Source organism: Hordeum vulgare, chromosome 5H (genome assembly GCF_904849725.1).
Source record: "Hordeum vulgare subsp. vulgare chromosome 5H, MorexV3_pseudomolecules_assembly, whole genome shotgun sequence".
Lineage (NCBI taxonomy): Eukaryota > Viridiplantae > Streptophyta > Magnoliopsida > Poales > Poaceae > Hordeum > Hordeum vulgare.
Window position 1 is genome coordinate 244,867,231 of NC_058522.1, and position 9,824 is coordinate 244,877,054.

Here is a 9,824-nt window from a genome sequence, read left to right on the forward strand (position 1 = left end):
AATAAGTGTCTCAACTTTGTATTAGCTCTAGTACAAATTTGTATGAAGCTTGAGACAATTATTTTGGGACGGAGGGAGTATAATACTCCCTCCGTTCCTAAATATAAGACCTTTTAGAGATTACACTATAGACTACATACGGAGCAAAATGAATGAATCTACACTTTAAAATATGTCTATATACATCCGTATATACTACATAGTGGAATCTTTAAAAGGTCTTATATTTAAGAACAAAGGGAGTACTAACATATGCATGATATTACTATATGTTACTCTCCGCTAGGAGCAGCCTTGTTATTTGTTGGGGTATATGTGTTTGGTGTTTGGAAAGGACCATCGCGATAAGAGAAGGCCAAAACCTCGTTCCTGGGAAGCCTTTCTTTTACTCTCACTCACCCTCGCCTTCGCCCCCAAAACCCTTGTTCCCCTCCCCTTCTTCTCCAGCGGCGGCGGCGGCAAAGGCAGAGGCGGAGGATCGAAGATGATCATCCCGGTTCGCTGCTTCACCTGCGGCAAGGTAAACCCCATCAACCCCCCCCCCCCCCCCCCCCCCCCCATCATGGACTCCACCCTCGTGTACGGATGTACCCTTTCTCCTCCTTCCCTTCCATCGTTCGTGCGTCTCCGGCATATCCTACTTGGCCTCGTTTTTGCTAGCACTTTCGTCGATTCGCCGCTCTCTCGTGCTCCCGTCGCCCCCCTTAGGGTATCCGCACTCTTCTTCTAGGTTTATGTGGTGGTACACTTTAAGTTTTTTCTCATCTATATTCTCAAATAATCAGGTGATGTTTTATCGTATATGGTCGCTAGCTGTTTGTGCCCAAGATTAAACACCAGGGTGTAGTTGTTGCGTGGCACATCAATTTTTCTAGGGTTAAGCTTACTGAAAAGTATTCCATTTAAACTTCTGTGAACAACTCTGCATGCTTTTTCTTAGGGAAAAGCTTACCATCAGCCGGCTGATGACAACACACACGTCTGTGGCCTCCGTGGCCGTCGGATCTATTTTGATCAAACTGTTTGGGGAGCAACCTATGTATACAATTCAGGTTTTGCAACCGAGCCACTGTTGCAATCTACGCCACCGCAACAACTAGTCTGTTGCGGGATCTGGATCTCACGCGAATCCTCGAATGCATCCATGTCTTCTTTATCCTTTCATCCCGAGACAGCAGCAGTAGCACAGCGGGCTTGACCCGGGGTGCCGTGAGACGAGGGTCGACCGTGCTCGCTGACGTGGTGAGCCGTTGCAACTGGGGTCGGGCACAGTCGCCGCCGTGGTGCTTGCCGCCCGGCTCCACCATGTCCGTCGGCCACGCACGATGCACCCACCGAGGAGGATGATGGCGAGGCGACCTGGTCGGCTGTCCGCGCTGCTCCTCCCTCATCACCGTTCACGGGAGCTCATGGCGGATGACGGGGTTCTTGCAACATCCTCCCTCTTGCAAGAAATATTTCTGCAACATTAATGCTATTGCAAAACCTTCTTTCAGTAACACTTGTATAAAGGTGAAGACATTTATTTTGCAACATTAGCTCTCCTGCAGAAAATCTGCAGCAATACCCCTATTGCAAAAGTTCTGCAACATGAACTCTGTTACAAATATTCAAGCGCGACATCATCCTTGTTGTGAAGCTAGGAGCTGAATCTGACGGCTACCTCGCGTCAAATCCACTGGCTCGCGAGGCGGCGGATCTTTTAAAATGATCCGCCGGCCGATGCGTAGCGTTGCCCTTTTTCTTATCTACGTATATTCAAATAATGCATTGGGAGAACTCCTGGCCTTTTTTACTTAAAAAAAGAGATCAACTCAGAAGGTCAATTTTTATGCTTGGACAGGTGATCGGGAACAAGTGGGACCACTACCTCGATCTTCTCCAGGCTGATTACACCGAGGGGTAAGAATTTATGCATCATGGTTCCTGTTCTGTGGTTTGATTGTGCATATTGAACTGGTTCTGCCTTTGATCCTATTTTGGTGGATGAGGCCTTGAGGGAGCCTGCATTTGCAATGTTGGATTTCTTACATTTTCAGCTAGAAGAGCACATGTTTCACATCTGTGTGAGGAAGTTATGGACACAAGTGTGATAGATTAGTATGCTGTATATCTTGTGCCGTACATGGTGCACCATTGAAATATCATAGCAGACCTGATCCATAATGAATGCACACTGAAAACTAGTGGCTGTGTCATGCATCTTTTGATGCATTTGGGGGGCCCTTACTAGTGTGGTGCCTCGCCGTTTTAGACATTTCATAAGCCTTGTACTTGCCATTTCTCTGAACTGTCACTTTGACTTGGATGTATGGATCAGTTAGAATTATGCCACTGTTTAAGCCAAATGGCTGAGTCTGGATGATAGTTGCTATGATTGCATCCTATTACAGGATTTCCCCATGTTCAAAATTTTATCATATTTTCTTAGCGTTGAACGTAACTAGGTACTTAAGAGTATGGTAACATACTAATCTTTGCAGTCTTTGCAAAAAAAGTTATTTCACCTTTTTAGCATATGTACTCTCCATACTCTGCATGCTGTGTGACTCTGTTATGTTGGAATAATATTGTGTATCTAGCATTATTTATAAGGCGGTAAGGCGACCTAAGGCGAGCACCACTTGCCTTAGCGCCTAGGCGGCCGCCTAAGCGCCTAAGGCAGCATATTTGTAAGGCGCTGCCAGGGCGCCTCCTAAGCATCTAAGGCAGGACGCCTTAAAAACAACGTATCTAGTAAATGTATGCTGTAAAGACAAAAACAAAAGTTCATGATGAACTGTAAATTTTATTACATGCACATGTCAATGCTTAAATTCGTATTATATTTTCTTATTATCGGACGCAAAGAGGTACAGAGAGTACAGTGAAAAATGTATCAGATTAGCAATATGTACTCCCCCTACTCCGCATACCGTTTTGACAAAGATGTTATGGTGTTATAATATGGTGTTTCTTGTAAATGTGCACTATAATGACAAGACAAGTTAATGGTCTAAAATGGTAAATTATATTACATGCATATTGGAGTCTCCCATTGAGTGTGGCTGAGGTGCTTGGTTTTTAAAATGTTGGAACCTTTGCTGCATGGTACTGCATCTGGACATTTGTGTCTATGTTTTTTCTTCCTCATGCTTAAGACCTGGAAAATCACTACTGACACTTAATCTATGTATATCCCAGTTGGTACTTATTTGTCAATACAGTTCTCGGAAAATAGAAGAGCATCTTTGTCCTACTTATTTTTTACTTTTCCAGAGATTAGAATTAGAATTATTAAAAGGGACACTGTTTTTGGTTTATCTTATTTTGGTTTATAAGTTAATTGTTATTGTTAATATTGTAATCCTGTTTGGAACTACCATATCAAAATCTGATTCCCCCCCCTCATCTTTCTGATGTTGTATGTTGTTAGGGATGCTCTTGATGCCTTGGGCTTGGTTCGGTACTGCTGCCGCCGTATGCTCATGACCCATGTTGACCTCATCGAGAAGTTGCTCAACTACAACAGTAAGTTTATGCTGTCAAGTAACTTTGTAAGCTATATTCTGCTGCTTTGTTATTTCTTTTGGAACTGACACTCGTTCATTTTCAGCCCTGGAGAAGACAGAGACAAGTTGAAGTTAATTGAGCCCATTCTGCTTCGAAACCCTTGTTCCTTTGTACTTTTCAAGATGGATGGTATGCTGTTTCTTATGTCAGTGTTAGGAGGTGCAAAGTGTGAGGTCCTGATATGAAGTTGGTTTGTTCATGCATCTCCAAGGACTGTTAGTATGACCATGCGTTTCTACTATGTAATCTTCAGGGCTATTGACCAACAAATCTATGCATTTTCCAGTTTCAAACTTGTTAAGCTCCAAGCGTTGAACATGTTATTCCTGTGTTTTCTGCTGGATCTTGTTAGTTGTGGGCACCCACGGGTATCTTATCATTGAATTGTCACTAAACTGATATGCATTGAACTTCCACATTTGCCTTCATGCGCTGGATATTTGTTTGTTGCCTTATCTATTCCTCTGCTGATATTGATGTATCTAATCAAGACAGATAAGTATTGTGGTTTTGAGCACATGCAAACAATGCTTGTCGAAGATTTGTTTGTGACTTCTGTTAACTTGAATCGTCATCCATTCATCTACTTGTTGACCTAGGTGGTAATCATATTGCAAGGGTGTCATTCCCGTTGGTGTTGACCTATAGTGCAATCATCGTACTATTCATTGATGCATGCATAATTGCACATGCTTCTCTTAGCAAAGCCTCGTTGTATGGTAGAGATGCTCTGTTTTTGACGGTCGTGCTTGTTTATGCTGATGCTGCATCCACAATATGTTCTTGTAGACCTAATCATACAATCCACCTCTCTCCTTTCCGTTGACCCGTGAGTTTCAGGGAACATCCCCAGGGATTAAGATTAAGATCATGCTACTTAGCACAATCATGAAGTTTTATTAGTGTATGTATTTCTGTAATATGCGTCTAAACTGGGTAGTTCAATCAGAGAGATACACATCAATTTTTAAGATCCCTAAAATAATACTCCCTCTAAAGTAGTGACCTGAAATGTCTTGCATGTGGTTACAGAGGGAGTAAGTTGTTAGTTCTCACCATAGCGGATGCATAATCTATTCTAGAACCAGAATTCTCCATCATTGGGTATTGTTTGGATGTGCGCTATTTTTCTTGGGATCTTATGTCCTCATTTCAAATTTGAGTAAACTTGGAACAGTTGATACAAATATACACGTCCAAACAAGGATTGTTTGCATGAGTAGTACTCCCTCCGTTCTTAAATATAAGTCTTAAGCGATTTCATTAAGTGACTACATACAGAGCAAAATAAATGAATCTTTATTCTAAAATATGTCTATATACATCCATATGTAGTCCTTTAGTGAAATCTCTAAAAAGACTTATATTATGAAACGGGGGGAGTATTTGTTTTGTAATTTTGTAATTCTAGGGGATACTGCAACTGGAATGTATACATTTTTCTCGTTTGGTCCTTGGAGGAGAATGATACGGATGTTGTAACAAATCCATGACTGACTACCTACTACTTCATATAGAGTAAAATAAGTGTATTTACGTTATAAAGTATGTCTATATACATTCATACTTAGTCCGTAGATAAAATATCAAAATTATCTACATCAAAATTGCACGAGGGGAAATTGCATATTCGCATTTGCAACCACCCTAGTAACTAGAAAGAGAAAACTGTACTCAACATATATACACATAAACGAAAGAATCAAAAGAATTGCTGATGGTATCTACACAAAAATCCGTGCACTACCACCACGGTTGTAGCCTCCGTCTTCAGTCAAGCTGGACGACCGGCTCCACCTCCCCTTTATGTACTCCTCCAGCGACATGTTGCCGGCGATGAAGTCGGGGGCGCAACCCACGGACTCGTAGTCGTCATCGAGCAGAGCGAGCTTGATGTACGATTGGATGTCGTTCTTGTCCGGCGAAGCAGCCGCGGTGTAATAATCTTGGTCGCCGTGGTTGTCTTCGCAGGCATTGGGCATACCCAGTTGCGACCTCGCCCACTGGATGGCGTCGTTGTCGCCGTCGAGCAGCTTCAGGACCTGAACAAGTTCAGACGGTACCATGCATGTGTTGTGAGCGGCTAACGATCGAACAAGACGACTAAGCAAAATGGAGATGAAGATACAGTAGTAAATCTTACGTTTGCTATGCTAGGCCGGCCTTGCGGTGCTCGACGGATGCAGAGTGCAGCCGCGAGGGCCATTCTTTCGATCTCGCCGGCGTTGTCGCTGTCCGTCGGAAGGCTCGGATCAACGAGCTCTGTCAGCTTCCCGCCTTGCACGATGGAATTTGCCTGTCGAGTACAAATCAAATTAGAGCACCGTTCACTATTGTTCCAGTTCTTGATGATTAAGAATTTAAGATTTGTGTAAGATGCTTACCCACATCACTATGCTCTCCTGGCCCTTGGGGCCAGCGGAGCTCACCGGCTTCCTCCCGGAGACGAGCTCCAGAAGGACGACCCCGAAGGCGTACACGTCCATCTTGTCGCTCACCTTGCCGTGCATGAAGTACTCGGGGGCTAAGTACCCGAACGTGCCGGCCAAGTCGTCACCGGTGACTTGCGCCGCCGCGTCCACCGCCCACAGCGCGAGGCCGAAGTCGCACAGCTTCGGTTCGCAGTCTTCGGAGATGAGGATGTTGGAGGACTTGATGTCCCTGTGAATCACCGGACGCTTGCCGCCGCCGCTGTGGAGATAATTGAGAGCGCGCGCGACTCCGACGGCCACCTTGAATCTCTCCGGCCAATCTAACCTTGAGCCCTTGCATTCTTTCTCACCTGCACTTGCAGCAAACGTCCATCAACACTTCATAATTGGGTTTATAAACATCTATGGCGACGGGAACCTGCAAAAATTCACTAAATTAAGCGCGCGCACACACCGTGCAAGATCTCCTCCAGGCTGCCTCTGCGCATGTAGTCGTAGACCAGCATGAGCTTGCCGCGCTCGGCGCAAAAGCCGACGAGGGCCATGGCGTTCTTGTGGTCGACGGAGCTGATGATGCCGATCTCCGCGACGAACTCCTTCATCACCTCCGCTGAAGATTTCAAGACCTTCACCGCCAGCTCCTTCCCTTCTTCGCAACGGCCACTGTAAACATGGCTCGCACCACCTTTCCCCACTAGCCTCTCTGCTCGACACAGTGGATTCAACGTCAGCAGAGGCATTCAGCTCTGAAAGAATACCGGCTGCGAGTGACATTCACAACTGACAATGAAATGCTGCATTGTCTATGTACCTGGGGAGAAGTCAGAGGTGATCCTCGCAAGATCACTGTAACTGAACATGGTGTACATTGACGAGTACTTCTCTCTGATCGAGACCAACTCCGCTGCTTCCTCGGTCACCGGAGACGGCGGCTCTGTCGAATCGCTTCTTGATTGAGAGGTGGCCTGGTGATCGGAAGTTTTGACTGAACTGACTAGCGATAGCAGTGAACACCGTCTTGGAAGCCGCATTGCCCACTCAACCACAGACATCTCCCAACACTCGGGCGAGGCAGGCATGATGTCCTTCCTTCGCAATGGCCACCCGACAGCCACCTCCGGCAGTTCCCGCCTGTGACATGTCACCGGAGTCGGTGGTGCTACCGCTACCTTTGGCGAGACGGGGGCGCTCATCGACATTGACATGTTCCGCTGCAAGGACCGGCGATGGCCGATGGCCGAGTCATCCTTAGTTTTCTCCCCAATAGTCGCTGCGGCGTCGAGTATCTTCCTGTAGATTCTTCGTGGTGTCTCCGCCACCAGAGAATAGTTTCTTCGGGGTGACACTGCAGAACAATTTGAATGCCATCAGCCAATTTGAAATTTCATGCCCGCTAAATTCAGAAGAAACTTTATGGGCAGCATACTTGTAGTGCAGCATTGGTTGATCTCCTCCTGTATTGCGTTCCCATGGTACACGACGGCGCCATTGCTGACGGCAAGAACCGTGCAGCTCTGCGGGACCCTCTTGGCGCAGTACTTGGCCACAGACAATCTGATCATGTGATACTGTAGATAAGAAAACAATTCCCACTTGCTTGCAACATGCGAATTAATGGATGAAAAATCACAATGTGATGTGCAGGAGTGGTTATGGAGTACCCGAGATGCCTAGAGTTGTTGGTGATCCCGAGGATGAGTTGCGCGGCGCCGTAGGAGATGGCCTCGTTTACCAAAGCCCTCTTGACGGATGATCCATGGCAGACCCTGAGCTCCAGGTTGTTCTGACGTGGGAGAGAAGAAGGCGGTGAGGGTGAGGAAGCAATTCTCCGACCAAAGAGGTACCAAGAAGAGTGTGAGGCAGGCACCTGGTTGAGATTGCAGAAGCCGTCGTACGCGCCGAGCACGGAGGCCAGCGAATCGGCGGCTCTGCCCCTCTCATCCGGCCCGAGCCCGTCGGCGGTCGTGACGTGGACGGCAACAACGCGGTCGCCGCCGGCGGCGGCCTTGGCCAGCGCCCAGGTGAGCAGCTCCCTCCCGGCCGCGTCCCTCCGAACCGCCACCAGCAGCGTCCTCCCGCCCCAGCCGCGCGCTGGCACTCCCACCGGCGGCGGCGCGCACCGGCTCCTCGGCGATCTGTGCTTCATGCTGCTGACGCCTGATCAAGAAGCACGCCACACAGACACAGGCCACCGAATTGCCCTGCTGCCGAATCTCGAACCGAGCCGTTTGCTCTGCTTCAGTTTGTTGGATGGATCGGAGACGGAGGGAGAAGGACGGTGGCGGTTGCGTTATATGGTGGTGGCGCCATGCCCATGCGGGTAGCCTGCGGTCGCCGTCGCCGTGGCATCCAAGCTGGCTGCGCGGGCGGCGATTTTTTTAAAAGCGGGAGCTGAGACTTGAGTTTTACTAACAGTCACGACGGTGGGGCGTGGCGTGAGACTGCATCCACCCGCGCCGCCGTGGATTTACTAGTCCTGTGCGCAGTCTGTTCTCTTGTACTGCTTCTATACTGTTAGAGTTTAATTAACATGTACTCCTTCTTGTAAACTAATACTCCATCCATCACGGTTCAAAAGTCGTGCATGATCAATCTTTGAGACCAAGGTGAATTTTAATTAATTCTAATTTTTATTGCAAGTGCTCATCAATAACCGCACGACGCCTAATTATCTAAGAAAATAATACACAGTAACTCATAAAATCACTAAGAGCAAGTACAAAAGTATAGCGAGCTATTGGCTATAAGCCATTGCCATGTCATCTATAGTCAATCTTATAGCCAACATGTACAATAGTTCATTGTAAATGTGTACTAATTTTTTATTATATGACCCATCTTTCATACTCACAAAATGTCTAGGAGCACGTGCTAGAGCTAGCTCTTAGCTAAGAGCCCGCTTACCTTCTCTCTCCTCTTCCCTTTTCATCTAACTAAACAAAAATATATTAGTTTATTCCTTATAGCCAGCTGACTCAACTCTATTGTACTTGCTCTAAACGTGGAGTGCATGCAACCTACTAGTACTTCTAATTAACCAAGTAATAAATGTCACGTGCCTTAATACTTTTCTATTCTGAAATGCATGTAAACGAAACTGTGTCTTCTAAACCATGACAGAGGGAGTATAAAAGTGTTTAGATTACTAAAATAATGTTCTAAATGTTCTTATAATATTAATTTATAGAGGGAGTATTAATTATAGAGTAATCTTCCCTGGTACGTGCCACCTCTCCCTAAAAATGCCTCTTCATTGCATCTCTCCCTACCACCTCTCCCTAAGAGATGCCTCTTCATTGCATCTCTCCTTTGAACACACACTTTCTAGCGCTATCTCTTCTCTTCGTATAAATAGTAGAATCATCTAATAAAGAGTACACCGTTTTCTCTTATCAGCATGCTCTCCGCAGAGCACCATCAACCTATCGGGCGACATGGTACGGCGGAAGACCGAGGCGCTGGGGGAGGCCAACGATACAAAAGCAGCGGCGACCCGGGCGATGCTGCTCGACAGACGAAGGGCCCCTGTCTTGCATCTGGGGCAGATCGATAGCACTCGAGGCCACAAGCCTCGGCCAGTCCTCTGCAGCGGTGCCTTGGTCCCGTCGCTACGCGCGACACCTGCGTTGATAAGCGAAAGTCTACACAGCAAACTCGATTCAAGAGAAACATGCAAAAAGGATTGAACGCATCAATGAAGAACGGTATGTATCTTGTTCAATCGCTATGTTCTTACCACTTACAACATCGAAAGATGAGTAGTACGTCTTCTCCAATGAATGGAGGCGGCCCCCATCAGCCCGTTGGCTAGTTTCTCATGGAATGGTAGCGTCGGGACGC

General features: G+C 46.6%; 2 protein-coding genes across 2 annotated transcripts; one reads left to right on the forward strand and one right to left on the reverse strand.

The window, feature by feature from the left end:
* The first annotated feature begins 359 nt into the window (after nucleotides 1-359).
* Nucleotides 360-3,980, forward strand: LOC123396538 (DNA-directed RNA polymerases I, II, and III subunit RPABC5). The gene is made up of 4 exons (XM_045091450.1): nucleotides 360-520; nucleotides 1,844-1,902; nucleotides 3,416-3,510; nucleotides 3,596-3,980. The coding sequence occupies exons 1-4, from the start codon at nucleotides 485-487 to the stop codon at nucleotides 3,619-3,621; spliced, it is 216 nt and encodes a 71-aa protein (XP_044947385.1). The 5' UTR covers nucleotides 360-484; the 3' UTR covers nucleotides 3,622-3,980.
* A 1,151-nt stretch (nucleotides 3,981-5,131) lies between these two features.
* On the reverse strand, nucleotides 5,132-8,496 carry LOC123398025 (probable receptor-like serine/threonine-protein kinase At5g57670). The gene is made up of 8 exons (XM_045092538.1): nucleotides 7,852-8,496; nucleotides 7,646-7,767; nucleotides 7,411-7,538; nucleotides 6,796-7,329; nucleotides 6,439-6,687; nucleotides 5,937-6,334; nucleotides 5,696-5,848; nucleotides 5,132-5,594 (listed from the first exon to the last, which is right to left on the reverse strand). Exons 1-8 carry the CDS (start codon nucleotides 8,128-8,130, stop codon nucleotides 5,277-5,279), a joined length of 2,181 nt encoding a protein of 726 aa, XP_044948473.1. The 5' UTR covers nucleotides 8,131-8,496; the 3' UTR covers nucleotides 5,132-5,276.
* Between the last annotated feature and the right edge of the window lie 1,328 nt (nucleotides 8,497-9,824).

Bases quoted from the DNA above. Each gene is read 5' to 3' on its own strand.
- LOC123396538 (XM_045091450.1), top strand. From the start codon at position 485: ATGATCATCCCGGTTCGCTGCTTCACCTGCGGCAAG. The intron at 521-1,843 runs GTAAACCCCATC...ATGCTTGGACAG, and splicing joins GCTGCTTCACCTGCGGCAAG to GTGATCGGGAACAAGTGGGA. The intron at 1,903-3,415 runs GTAAGAATTTAT...GTATGTTGTTAG, and splicing joins CAGGCTGATTACACCGAGGG to GGATGCTCTTGATGCCTTGG.
- LOC123398025 (XM_045092538.1), bottom strand. From the start codon at position 8,130: ATGAAGCACAGATCGCCGAGGAGCCGGTGCGCGCCGCCGCCGGTGGGA. The intron at 7,768-7,851 runs GTGCCTGCCTCA...CTCCCACGTCAG, and splicing joins GCTTCTGCAATCTCAACCAG to AACAACCTGGAGCTCAGGGT. The intron at 5,849-5,936 runs GTAAGCATCTTA...TGTACTCGACAG, and splicing joins AGGAGAGCATAGTGATGTGG to GCAAATTCCATCGTGCAAGG.